The sequence below is a fragment of the Festucalex cinctus genome, chromosome 4, assembly GCF_051991245.1.
Source record: "Festucalex cinctus isolate MCC-2025b chromosome 4, RoL_Fcin_1.0, whole genome shotgun sequence".
Taxonomy (NCBI): Eukaryota; Metazoa; Chordata; class Actinopteri; order Syngnathiformes; family Syngnathidae; genus Festucalex; species Festucalex cinctus.
The window spans coordinates 21,333,874-21,356,353 of record NC_135414.1 but is presented as its reverse complement, the minus strand read 5'-3'; the positions used below and the strand labels follow the sequence as shown (position 1 = coordinate 21,356,353).

Sequence of the window (22,480 nt, the reverse complement as noted above, 5' to 3'; positions counted from 1 at the left end):
TCCATCCATCAAAAAAAAAAAAAAAAAAATCACAGTCCCTACTGTGAGACATGGAGGCTCAGTTATGGAATGAATGAATGAATGAATGAATGAATGAATGAATGAAGTTGTTATACTGTAATCGCTATTTTATTGCCAAAGTCATACATTTACAAGTTTAAATTTGTGATAAATTGTAGAAAAGAATGAATTCAAAATAGTTTGTAGAAAAAGTCAAACGGCTAGGCTAGGTATACCTCAGTGATACAATAATTATCTGAGGAAAAAAAGAAAAAAAGTTATCATATTCCAAGGCTAAAGTTGGAATAGTTCAATAAAAAATAAAAGTGCATTTTTATCACAAGATGTTTTTTCAATGACATATTTTTGAAATAGAATGAAGTTTGCAATATTACAAGAAGAAAAATCTGCTCATAAAGTAATAATACGGTGAAAGGGAACTATTTGAAGGGGAAAAGTAACATTAACCATTCAAAGGTGTACCATTATGAGAAGCCATTTATTAGAGATACAATACTAAGTTTACAAGACGGTAAAATGATTATAAAGTTCAGGTATAAAAGGAGAATTAAGTTATAAAAAGTAGAGGAAAAAAGGTGTTCTAATTCCATTTATCCTTACAACTTTTTGGTGGTTGGCTGTGGCCTTACAACGCCTTCCTTCCTGCTTTCTGTACATTTGGAAGGCTCCAGAAGGAAACAAGAGTTCTTCTCTTATGGGTAAATTCACCGAAAGAAAGTCGATCCTCTGCGCTCAATTGATTAATATTTGCTTTCAAAATGACACGGAGTGATGTATGAGGATCTCGCCGCATGTAAACCAACGCTTTAGAGGAGATGAATAGCCTCAGCCGAGGATTGTAAAGTTCAAGCGGCAGATTTGCATATTTATATTACACCTTGCTGATAATAAGCTCGAGCCAGATGAGGCCGGGACGCAATCATCAATTTGTCATTGTACGATTGTTACATGACAAAAGTAGTTCTTATTAGCTGGCCGCCACCACTGATATGTTCAATTACTTGCCACAATGGCTGCGTTGGAGATGTATTGAAGTGCCTTTATAAAAAACAATTTAGATGATGACAGTGACTCTGAACCTGTCAACGGATGATTCATTCTAGACGCTGCACGCAAAAGAAAATAAATGTCTGAATCTGCTTGATATATTGAGTTCACTTTCAGTTTTTGTGAACCTGAACCCTCTACCTTCCTATTCGCTGAAAAATTTGCCTATTAGGAGTTTTAATGAGGAGGAAACAAAGCATCAAAGGTGGCAGTCAATAAAGGGCAAACAGGTGGATGAAACAAACGCACCTTGCAGCCCTCCCACTCTCACCTACACCCACACCATGTCGTCTTAACACCACAGGTGCTGGGCTCCAGCCCCCGGGGGTCATACTTAGAGCTGTGATGGGCCATAAAAGCACTTTGCACCTTAAGTGAAACATACAACTTTCAAATATTTGATACGCATTGCGCACATATGCAATTTATGCACATCTGGCTTGCGAGGAGCAACAACATCTGCTGGCTGGTGCTTGAAAAAGGCACTTCATTTGCCTACAGACTGGTCATAGGCATTTGTGGGTGGGGAAGTTAGGAAGAAGTTGAGAAATATTTTATAATAAATGTTTTACTCAAAGTTGTCAATTTTAATTTTATGAAAATATGATACATTTGTTTGATTGATTATTGAGCACGTGTGGGCATCCCCTTGGTTTTTAAATGATTTCCAAACTTAGCTAATTACGAAAAGTGGCGATTTGGAATCAATATTGACTCAAGCAACGAGTCACACTTTCCTGTCATAAGTCACTTTCAAAGCTTTGAAGTGTTAATGTACTGTGTGAAAAATCAAGAATCCTGTTTTTTCTTAACTGAATTGAAGAGGTTCCGCTGCAGTCGGCGCGCATTGGCAGGAAGGAGGTGTGTTAAGGTGTTTGACGGACAATCGCTGTACAGGCTGTTTATCATAAATACAGCCTTAGCCCAGAGAGGTCCATCTGCTTTGATTTTATTTAGTGACTCCCCCCAGGGACCCCCGAGTTGGAGCGAGAATAACAATACTCAGGCCCATCTGTTCGGGCAGAAGCGGCCCGGCTAAATTACGGCACGCTACGAGCGGCGGGCATATGCCGTGGCATAAAGCTACAAGAGGGCATTGTGTGCCAGCTGTTGTGTTGACAAATACTTATCTGGCACTTCTGAAGTCAGCGTTAAGCTAAGCTGCTAGGTGTGGCGCCGGGTGGCGGGAATGCTGTTTTCTGCATGCATAATATATGCTAATTTAACAGGGGGTATCACTTTGTAAGCGATCGTCTGGGGATTTGGGTCACTAGATCTACAGTATTAATCAGAATGCGTGATCAAAACAAGACTTTTTGTAAAGCAGGACACTATTTTTGATTAGGCCTATTACATAGACCTTTGAGGACACTGAGAAAAAAAAGGTGTTATCAAGACGGACTGAATTCAGCAAAGTGGTAAACTGAATTAGGAGCTGATTGACTTAAAAACCGTCCTCTTTTGTTACCGGAAATCACCACTCTCATCTCTTCCCATGGGAATGACAAGTACGACAGGGTGGATGTTGAACCTTTTTTTTCCTCCCCCAATGTAAGAACCGCAGCAAGGAAATCAAAACAAAGACCACAAAGCTTAATCTTTTCTTATCCTCCTATAATAACAATCTGTGCTTATACTGTTCTTGTGCGTTTACAAGATGGAGGATGATCCGGTTAAACAGGCTTTGACCCGCTCATCCTATTAACAATCAACTTGACAACTACACTTGCTTTTGTTGTTTGCGGCCCGAGGTACACTACAATCTCCTCAGTAATCAAAATTTTCATTTTGGAAATTTTTTGGGAACATCCTAGCCAGAACCCAGACCCAAAATCAAGTGAAAATCATGTAGGGTGACTTGACGGGGGCTGTGCACAAGTTAGGCCCTTGTGCAATGACAGGTTTGAGGTGCTGCTGCAAGCAAGTCAGACTGCTAAAAGTAAAAAAATAATAAAGACAAATAGTAAACAGTACTAAATACTTTAATACAACTGTTAATTCTAATTATTTGGTATAGATTTCTTTTCATTGTATATAACCAATATATTGTCCTTGTCAAAACAAGAAACCTATATGTGTTTGAAAAAACTGAACCAGGTCTGTGTGATATAAGTCCAATTTGGTGAAAGTTCCACGATTACTTAGCAGTTTAGTTTATGTGATCTTCAAACTTTACAAGAAACATGCTGCTTTTCAATGAAATTTGATACAAGGATCCAAGTTGCAACTTGTGCTTTTCCTTTTAACCTTTTGATTTTTAACTGATACGCTTTCTTTTTGAATATTACACTGGTTAGCATTTAAAAGAAAAGGGGGGAAAAAAAAAACTCCATAATCCACATTTTGGATGTTGAATCCAAATATCTCAGTTTTTCCTCTATATGCTCCTTTTTTCTTTTTTTTTTGTAATTTGACTTCTTTTTTTTTCTTTTTTTAAATATCATAGAAGGGTGGATGTATAATACCCGATTGTTATTTTGTGTTTTAAAAAAAAACAAAAACTGAAAAAATTTCCACATGCTGCAATTTAAACTCAGCCTTGTTGAGGCTACTGCAATGATTTCTGTTTTCTGTACAATTTTTTATTTTTTTTTTCTTGACACAAACTCACCTCAAGTGTTCACCACCTTGTACAAAGACAGCTGTAAAGTGGTCCACCTGAAAACCCAGGTCAAAATTCACTCACCAGAAACTTCATTAGGAACCTGTCATCCAATACAAAAGCCATATCAAAACTGTGCTTTTTTTGTAAATGAAAAAGTAAGACAAAAACTCACCTAACTGCAATTTTCCCTGAGCAGATGTTAAAACAAACTCCGCCACGCCAACACGCCGCCGTCATGTTGCGCCCTTCCAAAATGGCATTTATTTAACCAAACATGTACATCAACGTGACTGACATCAAATTCCATCTGTTACATTTGTGCACATGAGACAGACTGGACAGAAAAATCAATTAAAAAATAAAATAAAATAAACTCAGCTGGTTCTCAAGACGTCTCCTGAAAGGAATCAGTGGCGGGACTCAGCAGTGCAGTAAAAAGAGTCCCTGGAACAGTACAAACCACCAGAAAAGGAGCCCTGTCTAGAAACGGTTCTGGCACACACATTTATCTGCATCCACTTCAAAAGCACCTAATTCTCAGTTTTTTTTTTCCGTTTTTTATTTAAACTTAATTCTTTTACAATGTTTTCTGTTCAATAGCTTCAAGGTTACCAGCCTTGTGTGTGTGTGCGTGTGTGTCAGTAGTTGAAAACCTGACAGCAACATCATCATCAACCCTGTTTTATTTCCTTAAAAAGGGACAAACATTAAAGATTAAAATAAATAATGTCAAGATTTGATCACATCTCTTTTGTTGTATTAATCTGCTGCGTGTCACATCTTGGAGAAAGGCGGTGAGTCGGGGGCGCAGACTCCCAAAAAGGCTTCGTAAACATAAAGACGCGCGGGACAAATACTGTACATGTTAAAAGCAGACGTCCCGCCCGATAGCGCAGATTTGCATTCTGTAACGCCCACGCACACACATACAAACTGCATCCCCCTGACTGACCAATAACTTCCGTAACTTCTAAAGAGGGCTCGGAGCCAAAGTGCAGTTTTTCCCAGGGTGGAGGGAGTGGGACTGGGGCGGGGGTGTAAATGTGCAGTCAAACGGTTATAATGGCTACATTGGTTTCTGCAACACACAAAGTGTGACCGAGGGTAATACAGAACATGGTCACCAGAGAGCGAGACGTGCGCTGAGTACCGCGTCCTTCCCTATTGAGGTGGTATGAAGCGCTCCATCCTTCCCCGTAATTAAGATGAGCGGGACTTCTAAAGGGTCCTCCCACTTATTTTTCAACCCCCCGTCTGTTAAATCCTTCATGAGCTTTGCAAAGGCTCGGTTGAGATAAGGAGAAGCTACGTAGGACGACATGAAGAACACAACACTTCAACGAAAGCACAGTGCAAATAAAGCCAACAACGCCCCCCCTCCACGTCCCCCCCACCACAAATCTTGATAGGAGTAGAGAGGGTTAACTCCAAACTAGGCAAGCCTTTCGTCCGTTTAGTTGATTTTTTTTTTTTTTTTTTTCATTGTGGGTCTTTCTGGGAAGTCTAAAGCCCTGAGGGAGGGAGGGGCTCGGCGTCGTGGCCACGAGGAGGATGACGACGAAGAGGACGGAGGGTGTTGGTGTGTCGGAGTGGGGGGGCTACTTGTACAGGCTCATGGTGGGGCTCTGGTACATGCACATGTAGGCGTCGCACAGCAGCCGGCGGGCCTGGCCTTGGATGCTCTTGGGGTCAAGCGTGTGCAGCTCCTCGGGCGTCATCTTCAGGTAGGCCTCCACCTCAGGGCACGGCGACACCTGCGGAATGTTGAAGCCGTTCTGGCCTCCTGCCGAAGCAAGCGGGAACAGAACCAAGAGCAACAGTGTTAAATTGGGGTGTTCGTAAATCTTCATTTGGTTTCCCTCTTGGCACAATCGTGATGGTGTGTCCCAAAAGTTGGGTGAATTAAAAAAAATAAAAAAATACACTTTTGCTCTTTGAAATGGATGGGACATGGCGTGAAAAAACACTTGTTTTGTCTATTTTCATTTTTACTCTTCTACAGTGACTTGACAAATAATATTTCTATTTTATTTTATTATTTTGAAAAAATTGAATGATAAGTTAAACTAATTATGACTATTGTTATATTTCTATTTGGTGAGCAACATAATTTTGCTTTATGTACTGGGTAAAATGCAATGCAACATTTTCCACCAAGAATAAAAACTAAATTAATTTTAAAACTTAAACGTAATTTTAAAGCCTGAAATTTTTAAACTCATTAATAGTTGACAACAGTAACAATAATAATAATAGTCATATGTTTTGTTGTTTTATTCAATCGTTTAAAAAAAACATTGGTTTTGTTGTTACTGATATTTTCTCAAGATTTACAGTTACTATTATAACAATTACTGTCATTCTGGTAACTCTTCTACCATCAAGAAAAACAAACAAACAAAGAAAAAAAATTTAAAATTCTACTCCAGTGCAACAAAAATGATCGAAAAGCATCCGAACCGCAGCTTACCATCTCGGTCGGCCATGCTGTCGAAGAAGAGCCAGGCGGAGGCGGCGCTGCCATACTTGACGAAGGCCACATAGTGACTGGTCTCAATACACAGTACGGCAAACAGCTCCATCGTCTGGCGTGGGAACGAGCCCTGGCGACCACTGCCTTCTTGCAGCTCCTTGGGGACGCACAGCTTGCCGTGCCGGTGACTTTTTCTCCTCGGGTGAAGGTGAACCTGTACGGGTGCGAGCGTGCAATCACCACTGAAGCCAACAGAAACTAATTTACACAAGTGGTGTAGCAGCAGAATTAAGAAAGCCAAATGTAAGGCCTCTGATCAAATTTAAGAAGAGTGGGTGACATCCGCTCAATGTCAAATTGAAATATTTTCCAATGTATTCTTTTTTTTAATTGTATCAAATCCCGACCCCACAAATGAGTGTTGGTAGTTCTTCTCATTCAAATCTTTATTATGCTAAAATGACAACTCCTAGATAAATAATTGACAAAGATCTCGAAATAAATAAAATTTCAAGATGGCATCGTAGTTTACAAGTATGGTGTGAATAGAACAGAGGTTTTATTCTGGCTCCTGTCCAAAAACAGCTTGAATAGGCTCACCCGCCACTGCCATACGAAATGAATGATGGGTCATTCTTCAAGATAATTTAGCATTTTATAAAATCAAATATAGGACTAAAGGCTCTTCATCTTACACATTAAGACCATAGGAAATAAAACCATTGAACTGCTTTTGATAGTTTTTAGTATAATAAAACACTGTCGAAGCGGAAAGAACTGTGGTCAAATCAAATGCAGCCGTGACAACCACACTGCTCTCATTTCTTTGTATTTGGCGCCATCGCATGGCCAACATGCATGATTGAACCTATTTAATGCCTACATACAAGTTGATTTCAAGTGGCATATATCTGATCTGGATTTCTTTACGCACAGACAGAACATGAGAAAGAATCTATTCTGTACGCACATGCCAAATTCAAACCAATACTTTCTAGAATGTCGTTCAGATTTACAGCAGGGTTTTTTTTTTTTAGGTTTATTTGTGTTGCTTGGGCATGCAGCATATACTGTATGCCACCACGACGAATATCCAGATGACATCACGCTCAAACTGACAGGGTAAATCTGATCTGCATGCTTACACAGCACTCACATTGGCAGAGATCAGATTTTTATCCACATTTGAGTCCAACATGAAAATATCTGATCCCAAGCATTTTTTTTCTTTCCATTTATAACCAAGCAGTGTAAATTCAGCCAGAGAAGAGTGAGTGGCTACGTGAGTATTGCAACGTATGTCGTTACCTGCATATTGCACTTATCGCAGAACTGCTTGATCTTGCCCGCCGTGATGTCGCCGTCATCATAGCAGTCTCTGCATTCATAGAGAGCCAGTCCTCCGCAGATGCGACATTCTCTGGGAGCTGAATGGTAAAAAAAAAATAAAAAAAACAGTGACTGTGGTGTGTGAAATGTGTAGACTTTGTTTCACTTGGGCCATGATGACAACTCAGTGGCGTTTCATTACAAAGTAAACAGACAGATGGTGGGACGGGCATTGATTGTGAAGAACACGCACGCACTCAAAGGCAGTGGGCTCCGACTCACTGTCTTCCAGAAGATCTGTGATGTCTAACTCCAGTGAGGGGAAAATCTTGTTGAACATTTTGAAGTCTTTGCCAAAGCGCGGCATCTGGATGATAAGGCAGGAGGGAGCCTGAGGGGCAGGAAAACCAGAGGAGAGCGAGAGCTTATTATCGTCCCGCACAAAAGCAACACCGGCGAGAGCGGAGGGGTGTTTGAGATTAAAACACGCATGACCGATCTGTCTCGCCACGCTGCTTTTCTTGCTTAAAGCAGATATCTGATCACTAGGGGATGCTGCTTTACATCTAGGATGTGTCGTGTAAGATTGCGGTCCGATTTAGACCACAGTAGTGAGGTCTGCTGGTGGGAAAACAGGACATGGACGGGTTTATCAGTGGGAAAACATTTCCACTTGCTACTCTCAGCACCACTGCCGTCATGAATTAAAAATAAACAGTCAAAGACAATAATGATGTATCCCATGTTGATATCTCAAGTAGTGTTTCTGTACTGCTTACTCTCACCAGGGTCGCAAGTGTGCTGGAGCCTATTGCAGCTGACTTTGGGCAAAGGTACACCCTGAACTGCTTGCCAGATCACAGGGCACATGTAGACAAATAACCATTCACACATAGAAACATTTTAGGGCAAGTGTCACAAACTCTGTGTATGTGAGGGCAACTGGAGACAAAAGAATCTGCATCAACTCTTCAACAAAAACAAAGTATTGAGTAACAAATTCTAAATTCTCTATCTTTATTAACAACAGTTCAGAAGATTAACGGTTTTCCAGAAGGTGAAAAAGATTAGCAACCAGGTCATCTCTCTCATCTGTCTGATACTTTGCTTACTCCTCCAGCATGTCTAGTTGAGAAATTACATCCGATTTCTTCAGCACTGCAACTTTCTCTGTGCACTCAAGACATGTCAGGGTGCCAGTGTTCTGAACAAACATTGTGTCTGTTTTTCTGATTTTTTTTTTTTAAATTAACTGTTTTAGTAACCAAACTCTCTTCTTCACAGCAGGTTTTCAAAAAGAGAATAGGATCGAGTGAAAGGATCTCTTTTTCTTCATTCACTTGGTGTCATTTTAGAATTTGTTTCGCTAAAAAATGTGATGGGACTGATCTATCCTCACCCATAAGTGATCAGAAAACTTTCATGTCAAGTAGGAGGGGCGCAAAATATCCTTCCATGAGTTTGAGACCCTTGATTTAGAGAGTTCAATTACAAAAAAACTTTTTTTTTTCTGTTCCAAATGTAATAAATATAAATTTACATTTTGATCAACAAGGATGCAATGTGATGTTATTTTTACATGTCATTAAAAACAAAAACTACTACTACTACTAATAATAATAATAATAATAATATTGTTATTATTATTATTAATTAGACTAAGTGCAATTTCTGGAGAATTTGCGTGGGAACGCTGAAAGCACATTGAGAGATAAATTATGAAATTATAACTTCCTGGTTCCTGGACAATGTGCTTTACCAACTGTGCCACCGAGCAGTATCAGACACCTGGTAATGATGATGAGTTATATGAATGGAAGTGGGCGTGGAAAGTGATACTTGGGAAAAAGTTCATTGTCTGTCCCATTGAAAATGAATGGGGAAAAGTTGATATTAAACATTAAATTATGCAAATACTGTAAGTAATGTAGAATCAGACGATATATACCCTGGGAGGCGTGCATTTTTTAAGCTAGTTGAAAATTTGAACAATGTAAATTGGAAGTATTTTGTGGGAGTTGTTAGGCGGCAAAAAAGTGTGGAGAGTAAAAATCACAATAACATGTGGGAATGCTGAAGCATTCCCACAATAATGGTAAATTGTATTTAAAATGGACTTTGTGATCATCTTTAAATTGGAACATTTGAACGCATTTGAACGTAACATATGATGTTACCTACTGTATGGTTGTTGGTAAGTGATATAATAATCAGAATCTGTTGCAGCGCTCTTCTTCTTCCCACTCAACCAAAAATAGTTACACAAGCCTAAAAAAAAAAAGTTGTGTAATACGAGCTGACTCAGCCCAAATTTTTAGAAGACTCACCTCGGCAAACTTGAGGTCGCTGTTGATGAAAGACCACTCCAGGAGCTGCTGGATGGTGGGAACACCGACCTTATCTTTTTTGTCCATGAAGATCTGGTAAAAGTAACAGTCCTGCACCTTCTGTCCCGCTGACCTGCACAATTAATTTGATAAGTTTGTTTTTTCATACGGTGTTCCAAACTTTGATGTGTCTAGGATATATGCTAGCTAAACAAACATTTCAACTGTAGTTTTCCTCAGAAGTTGTTGTTTCCCCTGTTTAGATCACTGCCATCTCTGAATGAATGAGTTTGATGAGTTGCCCTCCAGGTAAACACAATTACAGAAACTCCACATTATTGAGCAAGTCACCTGGCTAAAGACGGCCACCGAGTCTGAACAAGGCTGCAACATCAGCAAGGACATAGCAGAGCGATGACCATAAACACTTGGTGACTATAATTTGGAAGATAGCGTATTCCTGCTTGTGACATGTATTATTTATCTTTACCATTCAGTAGCGGGTTTTCTACAGTAAATGTGGAAAAACTAACCTAACCTTTACTTTCTGTTTTTTGACTGTCAAAAGTGGAGTAAGAACTTATTGCATGCTTAGATGACTTCTGCTATGACCATATATTTCAACATTGTCTATTGAGATATATTGTACAAACAGCCTTTGGGCCACTAGGTGGAGCTCAAGCTCTTACCTTAGTTTGAGCAAAGGGTCCACTCGTAGTATATGATGGAAAAGTATATTCAGGAACTCCTCTGGATCTGCAGCACAGCATGTGACTCAATAAGGTAACGGAGAAGCAGAAGGGCAAATTGCATGTTCAGATGTTCAGATTACCTTTTTCTTCAGAGGTGAAGCCAGACGCAGCTTCTACTTTCTCCAGGATCCTCCGGAGTTTCATCACTTTGGTGGCGCACACATACCCGTGTCTGAGTGAGAGCCAGAAGCATTGTGGGAGGTTCCACTTTCAACACACAGCTGCTTTTTTACTTTTGATTGACTGGATTATAATGGACAAAAAGCAACCTTTGTTTGTTACACTCACATGCGCAGGGGGTTGACTATCTCAGTGCGTAACAGTTCTTGGGTCTCTCTGTAATACTCCACATCTGTCTTTGAGCGCGGCCTCAGCAGAACTGTGTCCAGTACAGAGCTGAAGGAAAAGAGACTGCAAAACAAAGCAAAAGTCTGCATCATTTGTCGTATTAGATTACCAACACATCGCTGGCTGATATCCATGAAAGCTTGATGTGATACATGCAATGTCACATTGATTGTGAACCTAATAGACATGCATTACACTTAGAAACTAATGTAAGCTTTACATTATTTATGTACAGTAACAATTAAAACTTAAGCATAAGGTTTCCTGAGGTTTGGTTTAAAAGCCCTTCGGCTGTGTAACAGCCAAAGTCAACACAATTTACTAATCAGGCTCTGCCTCAGGGCAGAACCGTTGAACAAGGAAGTGCTCCATCTCCAATCAATACGACAGACGTCCAAAGAATAAATGAAGGGTTGGTGTGAAATACTAAGAGGAGTGCTGACCAGAAGAGGGTTGAATCCAAGTAGCAGGAGTTGTAGTGGCCCTGGATGCCTTTCTTCTTGCCTACCATGACGTCGAGGCCATCCGTCTCGCTGCGAGGCGGGGTGTTCTCGTGTACTACCTCGCTTAAATAGCCCCCGAAAGCTGTGTGAAGGGACACAGTTGCAAGATGGTTCACTTGCACACTGATATGTCCAAAATACAAGGGGTGTGTGGTTTTATGACGAAGTGAAATTACTACAGAGGTATCACCATTCACCATTGTGCTGCCTAATCAGGATTTACTTGATCCAAAACTGAACTGTACTTACTGTGTGGAGAAAAAGTGGCTTAAATTGTGCAGAGTTGAAAAAGTGAGCACAAATGAATAGGTTGCCTGCATTTTCACATGTAACGATTGCGGAACCAGGCTGACAAATGTTAGCTTTACTCATGCAGTGTTAAAGAGGCTTCTGATACTTGTACTACCACCAATGTTGTAAAATTAGTCTGCCGACTCTGTCACCCTATTCCTTGTCTAAGTCAGTTGTGGAAAAGTAACTGACGATGGATGGATGATGACTCACCAATAGAGTTGCAGCGCTCGATGGGGTTGGAGGAGTGATGCAGTGATGGGAAGCGGGAGTCGGGCCGACAGCACTTGAGCTTCACGAAGAGGGCCTTCTTAGGCGGGCAGTTGAAGTAGCGCGTACCTTTGAAGGTGCCGTCAGTACAACCCGGACACTCCTCTTCCTGAAATGTTTGGGGGAAAAAGAATGACAATAAATGTGGAAAATTGAAAAAGAAAATTAAGAAACTTAATAATTTAAATTAAATGCAACTGACAATGGTTACATTTGAATATACCAATTTGAGAGAAAAAAACACATTAACAACCAATATGACAGGACTTTTTAACGTAAACGTTTGGAGAACCAAATTAAAGATTGGCATATTTGTCTTATAAAACTATACATTGCCCACCCCTGATGTATCCAGACAGTGTTGTGTTGTGTTCTTACCAGCTCCAGCCCGGCCAGAGGCTCCAACAAGCCTGGAGGCAAGCCCACCCAGCGGATGACGCCACACAGAGGTGGGTTCTCCTTTACCTCCACCAGGGAGCCCACCTCAAGCCCTGGCTGCCCTCTAGTAGGTGTGGCAGGGCGCGGCGAAGCGGGGGCGGTGGGCGACGGCGCCTCAGCCTGCTCCCCCATTACCGACTGGACGGAAAGCGAGAGCGGCCCGTGGCTCATGTTGTCGATGGGCCCGCTCTTGCGGTTCAGGCTGAAGGGCAGCGAGTGGAACTTGTTGTCACTAGCCAATGAGGCGGCCGGCGGCGCCCTAACGGGCGGGGGCGACTGGTTGAAGTCGGGGGGAGTTTCGGTGAGCGACTTAGCAGGGTCCTCCCCAACTGAAGGACATACAGAAGGCGTGAAAGGTAAGAATGAGGCAATCAAGGATTGTAGTCACATTTTACAATTGACAACAAACAGATAAATGGAGCACAATGATGAAAAAGTCCATGAGATGATTTTCCATTATGATGCTCTTGAACACCATCTGGAGGATGAACTGGAGAATGCCATGCACCTCGGCAGCTGGTTTGAATGATGATGATCATGTCTGCCAGTTTTGTGGCTCGACTCTCGGCTCACGGCCTTCCTGCGTGGAGTTTGCATATTTTCCCCAAGCTTACGTGGCTTTTCTCTGGGTACTCAAGCTTCCTCCCAAATTACAAAAACATGTATGTTGTGTTCATTGACTGTAAAACTGTGTACAGAATTATGATTCTGCCTTTTGGCACTTTTGTATGTCATTTGTAGCAGCAAAAATCCACTTTAATGGAAAAAAAAAATCCTACTGTGGACTTCTCAAAAGGTTCACCACACAATTTAAGATTTAAATACAGAGCAGCACTCTTCTGCATAGATGGTTCAGCTATCCTAATGAAAGAAAACATGCGAGATAAGTCACTAAACTGTGATTCATAATCCAAGTCAACGCCTCAAGGAGGTCACCACCTGTTTGTGAGTCATTGCTAACATTCACATTAGACGTCTGCATTCTAATGTTGGTAGGAATTGATGCAAAATAAACAACTGCACCACATTTAGACAAGGCTTTTTACTGTATGAAATTAAACATATGTCATCACATGGACACATGACATCAACCTCATAATGAGTGAAATTCTCTAATAAACTGAAGTATGGGTGATATATGAAAAAAATCCCAAAACACCCATTGAAATAAAGAAATGACAAGAACTCTGACATCAGACTTTTACAAATGCTTTCGCCACCAACTAGTTTCTCACAAATATTTCTCTAGTCATTGATTAATTTGCAGCACTGAGCATTAATAAAAGCCTTTTCATCAACACCGATCGCACCATGCAAGTGGAATGTGACGCGAACAATGGTGATTAAGGGGACGGGACTGCTGGGAAGGTCTTCGTGGCAAGCTACTGCGACAGGCTGAGCATGTTGTCGGCTATTCAAATGGAATAGTATGAGTTCATCTTGCAACATAAATCGAGTGCAATACACCATCTTTAAATATTGAGCAAGTTCAAATAAATCGTTTCAAAGCCCCATGTTGCAATGACAATCATGTCAATGGGGAATGTCAATCAATTTTCTGTCACGCATTTTCTCAAAATCGAGATCTCATCTCTTGTATAGGTAAACAAGGGCATAGAGATAAAATGAACACCATTCTACTACTACTCTCATCATGTTATGATTAGAGTATTATTTATGTTGCACTTTCCTAAAAAGACAAAAAAAAGAATGGTGTTGATAAATGACTAAATATTTATAAATATACTGTTGTATACCTTATTATAATGAGTAAATAGTTTTTTGAGAGTATTTCATTCTTGGGAATTTGAACCGCCAATTAATAGAATTCACTGAGAAATATTATATGGAGCTTTCTGGAAACAGGAGCTTGCCAGAAGACAGTGGACGTTCAACAAGTGGCCGCGTGTTACCTTCGTCAATGTACCATGTGCTTTTGGATTTGGACTGCACTGGGGGGTCAACAGAACTGCCATTTAAAGTATAGTAAAACTCTGACTTGCTCCTACTGCCACACTGATGAGCTAATCCTGGAAATAGCACAAGTACACCACAACACAGATGCATCATAAATAGATGAGTGTGTGCGCATCTCTGTGTCTTTCACAAGTGTACATGAGCGTGCATGTCTTGAGTTGTGACGTATTTGCGACAGTAGATCATTCGAGCAACCTCATGATCGTTTATCATCAAAGAAGACAGAAAACAAAAACAAAAATTGATAGCAAATTATTATAGACACAATTGGGATTTCTCAGACAGTGGAACTTCTGAAGTAGGAGTGGGCAATTTATCTAATTTAATCGGTATTTCGATTTTAGCTTCTAACAATCATAAAAGCATTACAGTATAAACAAAGAAAATCAGAACAGCCGATATGCATTTGTATTGTTGAGTTTTGGGAAATGAATAAATATGAAGTTTTAAATAAATACTAAGTTTTGAAAATGAATAAACGTGTTGAATTCATCCTTCTTATTGATGACCTCAGCACAATGTGTCACAGGACTTTGTCTTTGGCTTTTTGCTGTATTTTGCAAACATGTATTCCAAAGCAAAGTATCTTTTCAAATCTATGGGTGAAGTAAGAATGTTAAGACTTGACAAATCACGTTATGCCTTGCCATTCAAGTTAAAATTCATATTAACTATAGCTGTTACTTTTTAAGTAAACAATATGGCCTAAATATAACATATTCACAAAAAGTCAGATGTCTGATTTTGAACGTTTTGATCTTGGTTCATAGAAAAAGCACATGAAAGTGACAGTATTCAAAATAAGTTTTGCTATTTTATTCCTGGGATTTCCTTTACCACTCCTGACACCAAACAAGCTTTTCAAGACAATAGTTTCTTTACAGAAATGCATTTCTAAGCATTAACTTGGATTTACTTCCAGAGAAAAAAGTGATAATGTGACAATAGTTTGGTTTTTTTTTTTTTTTTTTTTTTTTTTTTTTGATCGTCCTGACTCAGAATGCACCGATAACTCGGGTCACTGAAAATGTTCGGCCAAAGCTGGTGCAAAGCCTGCATGTTCGGTTTGAGACCGAAAGACGTATCACCAAAACACCACAGTGGAAACAGGATGTTGTGATGATGCAAGCAGATATCTGCCACTGTCAGGGCAGCCGGCCATTGGCTCGTAGCGAGAAGGCTGTCTGGCTGCTGAGGACTGCCTCTACAGTGGCTGCAGATATGCCATGCGTTCTGCTGTTACAGGGAAGTCCAAAAGGCTCCAAAGAGGATAAGACGATGTGCGGAAGAGACTAACTTCAAGCTTGCAAAACAGTCTGTCGGTGCCACACATGAAAGTGTGCACAGCAATCGGAAGGAACCAGAGAGTTCACACTTAGACACATTTGGCAAAATGCAGACTATGATCCAGGTAAGAATTAGGATTAATGTTTTAAAAATATAATTTAGATGGGTGTTTGAGCTTTCAGCTTCGGGTTCCTCATTTTCATTTCACTCAAGTGAGAATTTTCATTTTGGTACTAGTATATCTCTAGTCCAAGCCCTGGCTTTGAGTGCCTGCACAGTTCTAAAAAGTTGATGGATTAGTGACAAGTTGTTAAGTACACCTGGTTATCATAGTACTGTTTTAGAAAGATGGTTTCTGCTGCAAAAGGAATATTATGTCTTAAAATTCTTTATAACCTATCTCACTGAAGAAATAATACTACTGCTAACAACCAGAGAGCTGCTAAAATACCCATTGAAAAAAAACAAATCATAAAAAATATCTGTTTTGAAGTACCTTTGCTCTTGGGTTTGCTTTGGCCAGAGGACGACTTGTCGTCGTTGTTGCCTCTGGAAGCAAAACTGTGCTTTTGCAGCCTTTGGTCCTGCATGGAATATTCTGCATGGACCAAAATAAGCATTCAATATTAGAGGCACCTATGACATTCAGCTAATGTGCACAACAAGCTGCACAGGTAATTACTGTCTGCATCATTCACTCGCCATTTAAAATGTAGTGCTTGACATTGAAGCTTGTAATTTTTGAGCAAATGGTTTACTAATCTGCCAGGAAAAACTCACCTAAAAGGTTTGGAACGTGTAAAAGGAGACATTAAAAACATACAAAGGAGGATAAAGATTTGATCAGCAAGCCACCAAATTGTACTTGCTTTGGAAAATCTGTGCATGTGCTACATACTAACGTGGTGCATGAAACAGACACATAACAAAACGCAAAACCACCACACCCCAGGACCGACTACTTTTTTGAATATTCAAGTATGTGCCGTTTATCAGAATCTTTCTGATATTACTGTCATGTTACTTCCGTAACTATAATGTGTTAACATTGTCACACTGTTCGGCTTTTAGCTTTGAAAGTGTTTTTATGTAGTTTCAGCATTACTATTAAGTCATAGGCAGAGAAACTAAATGTGGGGGGGGGGGGGGGGGGGGGGGTGATTATGTCTAAATTAACAACACTTTATAATATGGCAAATTTCAAACTCAAAATATTTACTTGGTTATTTAATCTCAAACTTGACGGGTGGGAAGAAAAGCCAAAAATCCAACAATTAATGTCCCTTTGAGACTTTTTCTAATGACAGGAGGCTCTTTGCTTCATATTTAAGTGTCATCTCCTTACAATGGAGGTGTTTTGTCTTTACAAACTAGCTCAAAGTTAAGAGTGAAAAGTAAAGTGTTATTTACTCAAGGCTTAGATGGTGAAAGGCTTAGTTATGCAGCCTGTTTACTTGTTGACTGAAAGCGAGAGACAGTTATGACAGCGTTGTAGTGCACATAAACACATCAATATGCCAATGTGGCAAACAAAGACTAAGTATTTCGTCTGAGTAAACAAAAGACTCTCTCTATTGGCAGAATCATGAAAAAGAAGAAAAGCAGATGAGAGAAGACATTTGTCCAAAAGGGGGCGGCTCACCTGGCATTACGTCACAGATGGGGACAAGTCGAGTGTGCTCCAAACTGGCAAAGTTACACAGCAGCTTCCCGTCAAACATTCCGTCCCATTCGCCGATCGGATTGTCCTGTAAGAGTTGGAGCCATGAAAACTGTGTATAACCCTATATCCAACACGCTTGCATGGTGACAACCCAGTTGTTCATCATCCCCACATAAGCAGCCCCCTCTGATTCAGATCCTCCTTAGAGCTGTAATCCCTCCTGCTAGTACAACCGAGCTATTCTTTCCCCCTTGCAGTTTGCAATCCAGCGCAGCGCTCGGGCAGCGTGAAAGCGAGACGGCGAGAAGGCGAGGCTGGGCAAGAGCAGCGATCTCCCAATTAGCTGCCTGCTTGCCCCCTCGCCACGCTATCGGGTCATACCACTTGGAGACTAAACGCCCCTTCCCCCCCCTCGAGCGTGACTGCCTCCTCGTCTTGGTGTGGGCAGTGGATGCGATGCGTGGCGTGGGCTTGCCGCCGCGCCGCGAACAATCAGCAGTCAAATGCCGCCGTTACAATCTCCCTACGACCACAACAGTACTCCCGACCTGACAACGGTAGTCATGGCTACCAGCTTTGCTGATCCTTGGCAACAAGAACATACTCCCTAAACACACAAATGAACAGCTATACACAATAAAATAAATCGTGAAGTTCAATACCACTTTTTTTTTCAGACAAATACCAGTATGAGCACTCGAGTAATCACCGATAACTGTACCAATACCACCAGCACTTTTGATAGATAAAAATTCCTTAAAAAAAAATTTAAAAAAAGAAAAAAAAAAGTAGATAACTTTAAGCAAAGACCTGCATATCATTTCCTTTAACATTGCATGAAATCAATGGCTAGTTCCTGATGGTAATATGGCCACAAGAGGGCAGCCAGTCGCGAGTACTGATAACTTGAAAGAAGGTCGGGTATCAGATATTTGATATCTGTACTCTGCATCTTACAATAGCTTGCGTAAAAAATTTCAATTTAACAATAAATGGGGGGAAAATGCACAAACCTTCTCATGTCGGGATGCGCAAAATTTTGTCCTCAAGGGCAATATTTTACATTTTAATGGACAGATGAGTCTCATCATTTGTAGATAGCGAACAAAAAAAATAATAATAATAAAATACGAATGTAAAAATTAGAAATAAGATAAATTAACAGGTAATAATAAAACCAATTATTTATTTAAAATTTTAAAAAATATAGTACAAGCACTTTATATCGAGCAATTTATTATATAATTTACAATAAATCAATTAACTGAATATTTATTGAGATAAAAGAACTAAAACATTAATAAAGTATTACAAATATTATATTTAGTGTTGTCGAGCAATTGTTTTTAACTAATGAATTGCAAATTTATGTAATTAATTGCGATTAATCGCATTTTTCAACTATTATTGAGTAACATTGTGGAAGTAATGTAAAATTATCAAATACATATTTAGGCTTTTTTTTTTCTCCAAGTGAACAATTCACTCTGCAATTAAATGGTGGACTACTAAGCGGAGGCCATTATTTGAGGGGAAATAGTGTGACAATGGAGTCAGTGGCAAATGGCTAAGTTAAGCAGTGCACAAGTACTTACCATGTCAACACCCACATAGTAACCCAGGCTCTCGTTGCCTGGCAGCAAGTCACAAAAAATGATGGTGCCTCTCTCGGGTCCCTCCCGGGTCTGCACCAGGACCCTGGAGTTGATCTCTAGCGGTGGGTAGTCCTGGTCCTCCTCCACCAGGTTGACATGATCTGCCTCCAACTCGCCCATGTCGTCGGCGTCGTCGTCATCCTCCCATAACTCCAGCTTGTCCAGGGCCACAAACACGCCACATTCTTCCTCGCAGCGGAACAGCTGGCGGCCTTGGAAGGAACCCTCCGTGAAGCCCTGGCCTCGACCCTCCTCCTGAAGGAAGGAGAAATGTCAAAAAGAGCTGACTAAAGAAGCAGCAAACTGTAGCCAGGATAAAACCTTAAACTGCACTGTAAATCCTTTAAGTAAGATTATAGGGGACATGTTGTATATTTTTTAATAGTTTGTAGACAAATTGTTGGCTCTCTGAGTAGATATTGTCAGATTTCTGCAGTACTCCATGAATGCAGACTATCTTTGTGTTTAATTAAAATAAGACCTTTCCAAAAACGTGCTTTTACTTTGTACTTTTAAGTTTTTGTTTTGTTTTGGCAAACTCAACAATTTCAACTTGAAGAATTCAAGATCAGTACGTTGGTCAGTATTTGGCAAAGGGCATAAAGTCTGAACCCAAGAACATGAACCGAAGTGTTTATTTATATTGCGCTGTGGCCCGAGCGCTCGAGCGCTGCCGTCGGCCCACTCAGCTGAGCGCCGCAGAATAGAAACAACATTGTGCTGAAATAAGCAAACCTTTGTGTGCGCGCGTGTGTCGCCTCTGCAGACATGTGGCACAGTGTGAGCGGTTCTATTTGACAGCGAATTGCATTGGTGTCGTGGAAATGTTCGCCCTGCTGTCAGTCAAAACACTACAGCTTTGTGTTATGAAATGCTAAAACAGTTTATTCATTGCAGTTTCTCGGGAGTGAGATAGCAAACCGTGCTGTTTTCATCCAATTTCCATCCCTTTGTTAGATAAAACAAGGCATTATTTCAAATTGACAGTGCAGAAAATGCACAAACATATTACAATTCAAATAGAAAATCGGAGAGTCACTAAGATGAAGTGGTTCTTACCAATAACTCCACTCCAAACAGGACTCCAGAGAGGGCTCTGTCAGGCAGCAGCGAGCCCTTGAAGCGCACCACACCAGGCAGAGGCTCGTCCCCAGAGCGTAGCTGGACGCGCACCTTGGAGCCGCAGTCGATATCGCGGACGCGTTCTAACCGGGACTTGTTGCACAGCAGGGCGTAACGCTCCTCGCAGTTGGTGATGGGAAAGAGCAGCTCGGCCAGCTTCTCGTCGATCCCCAGGATGTCGCGCTCGTCCAAGCTCAGCACCACGTTGGTCTGGTCCAGGATGCGCAGGCTCTTTTTGCCCTTGCACGGCGGCAGCGTGCGGCCCAGGCTGTTGCGCTCCTGGCATGCCTGGCCCAGGCTTCCGCGCAGGATCCACAGGGTCTTCTGAGGCGGTTTTTCCACCGTGCACTCCTTCACTACCATGTAGAAGCGCCAGTCATCCCTGAAGCCCCCGCTGGGCTTCTCCTGACTCCACAGGGATGAGCTCATGGCTGCATGCTAGGCAATAAGGGCAGCATCACAGCAATTGGAGTCTGTGACACAGAAAACAGAGTAAATTTCTTAAAATAATGGCTTGGAGTTGGGATACTCTTTAGTTGAGGGATTTTGGTATATAATAATGAGAATAATGAGGGGTTTTTTCTTTACACATTACAGTATGAAGAATTTGTGTATAAAGCTGTACTGTAAATATATGTATATATATTAGGGGTGTGCCAAAAAAAAAAAAAATTATCGATTCATAAAAGAATCGAGATTCTCATTTTTTAATCGCATCGAAATTTCATATCCAAAAATCAATTTTATTTAAATTTAGAAATGAAGAAGAAGGGGAAAAGGCAGTTGTAGCCCACATGCTGTTTTTGTGGAAAAAAGCACTTACAATACAATATTAAAAAAAAATAAAAAATAAAAATAAAAAAAATTAATAGACACTTTAATGTCTCTATTTGGCATTTTGTCTTGCAAAGCAGACTGGATTAGATCATGACAATGTTGTGCATATCTGTAAATTGAAGCAGAAATCATTTGTCAATCAAATAATTTTGATTAAAAAATATTTGAATCGAGAATCGAAAATCGATTCTGAATCGAATCGTGAGACAAAGATTCCCAGCCCTAGTATGTATGTATGTATATAAATGGATATGTAAATATATGTAAATATAAAATAAAATAAATAAATAAATAAACATAGTGAAACTAACTAGGTTTAAACGACATGTCTCTATTGAGCTGCATGTCTATGGCAACGCTAAGCTAGGAGGGGCAAGTATCAGCACATTCCACTATCACAAAAAACATACGTTTTTTTTCTGTATTCTCTATTTTTCTGCATTGATAGCTAACATTTTGGCATTGACAAAAAATGTAAACCTCACAAAAAAAAAAAAAAAAAAAAAGAAAGAAAGGGGGGAAATTACGACTTAATTTTAATATCAATGTATTGCCCTTAATGGGAATATTGTCCCTCCCAACATGGCCGCCCCGTACACACGCACCCTTGAAGGCGCCTGGTACTCTCTGCACTTGAGCATGTAAACAACAGATTGGGGAAATTGGTACGACTTTTGTTTCATACTCGGATCTGCTCATTTGAATACTGTATGCTCAAAAACAAAACTAGACAGCGTGCAGATTACGAGACATGGACTTCCCCTCAGGCATTCAAATCCACAATGAGCACGCCATATCCGCCTTGAGACTTTCTGTACGATAAAACCCGTAGATGTCATATAAGAGCTCCATGAAATTATCACGCGCCATGGAAAATGAGAGCCGGTTTGTTAGACATGACAGCCAGGCCCCCATCGATTCGCAAGCCAGCCAACGCTCACCTAATGCGGGTCATTCTCACCAAAGAAACGTTAAAGACAAGGCCTGTCTTACCGTTTTTTTTTCAGTGTTAGTTGAAAGGATTTCGGGTGACTTGTCACGTCACAACAGCCATTATTCCAATTCGGCTCGAGGTCTCCAAAATCAAGCCCAAACGCCGCCGTGGTCACCTCTGCTTACCTAAACGGCAAGCTAATGCTAATATGCTAACAGCTACCCAACCGGCTATGCGGTGTGTGAGTGAGTCAAACTGGCAAACCGGCAGCGAGCACGTCGACGGGTGACCGTCGCGGTCTACGAAATAAGAACGACATTTAGATAAATGTATATTCCAAAATTCATACAGTATTGCGTTGCGATGTATTTGAGCTATATTATTTACATGAGACAAGCTCACGAACACTGATGTATACGTCATCAAAACGAGGCTCGCTAATTGGCGGAGCATGTTTTTGTCGGAATGCCGATTGGCTGACGTTTGTTTCTATACGAGTCAGTGGGGGTTTCCCATTCAGGGTTGAACTGCGTAGTTAGGGTGCACCATAACTTCACAGTACATTACTGTCTACTAAGTAAATAAATAAATAATAATTGTG

The 22,480-nt window shown here is 40.6% G+C and overlaps 1 protein-coding gene across 2 annotated transcripts; it reads right to left on the bottom strand.

Annotated features, from left to right (window-relative positions):
- Nucleotides 1-3,906: 3,906 nt before the first annotated feature.
- On the bottom strand, nt 3,907-22,312 carry cyld (cylindromatosis (turban tumor syndrome)). Of its 2 annotated transcripts, XM_077519706.1 has the most exons (17): nt 21,939-22,312; nt 20,046-20,581; nt 18,927-19,241; nt 17,311-17,416; nt 16,165-16,266; nt 14,318-14,434; nt 12,345-12,733; nt 11,910-12,075; nt 11,346-11,487; nt 10,843-10,965; nt 10,635-10,726; nt 10,492-10,558; nt 9,803-9,935; nt 7,758-7,866; nt 7,455-7,573; nt 6,144-6,360; nt 3,907-5,456 (listed from the first exon to the last, which is right to left on the bottom strand). In XM_077519706.1, exons 2-17 carry the CDS (start codon nt 20,535-20,537, stop codon nt 5,272-5,274), a joined length of 2,874 nt encoding a protein of 957 aa, XP_077375832.1. In that variant the 5' UTR covers nt 20,538-20,581; nt 21,939-22,312; the 3' UTR covers nt 3,907-5,271. The 2 variants fall into 2 exon arrangements, with proteins under 2 accessions (XP_077375832.1, XP_077375833.1); XM_077519707.1 differs by lacking the exon at nt 14,318-14,434.
- Nucleotides 22,313-22,480: the final 168 nt, after the last annotated feature.

Bases quoted from the DNA above. Each gene is read 5' to 3' on its own strand.
- cyld (XM_077519706.1), bottom strand. From the start codon at position 20,537: ATGAGCTCATCCCTGTGGAGTCAGGAGAAGCCCAGCGGGGGCTTCAGG. The intron at 10,727-10,842 runs GTGAGTGTAACA...GCTCTCACTCAG, and splicing joins ATAGTCAACCCCCTGCGCAT to ACACGGGTATGTGTGCGCCA. The intron at 5,457-6,143 runs GTAAGCTGCGGT...TTGCTTCGGCAG, and splicing joins CAGCATGGCCGACCGAGATG to GAGGCCAGAACGGCTTCAAC.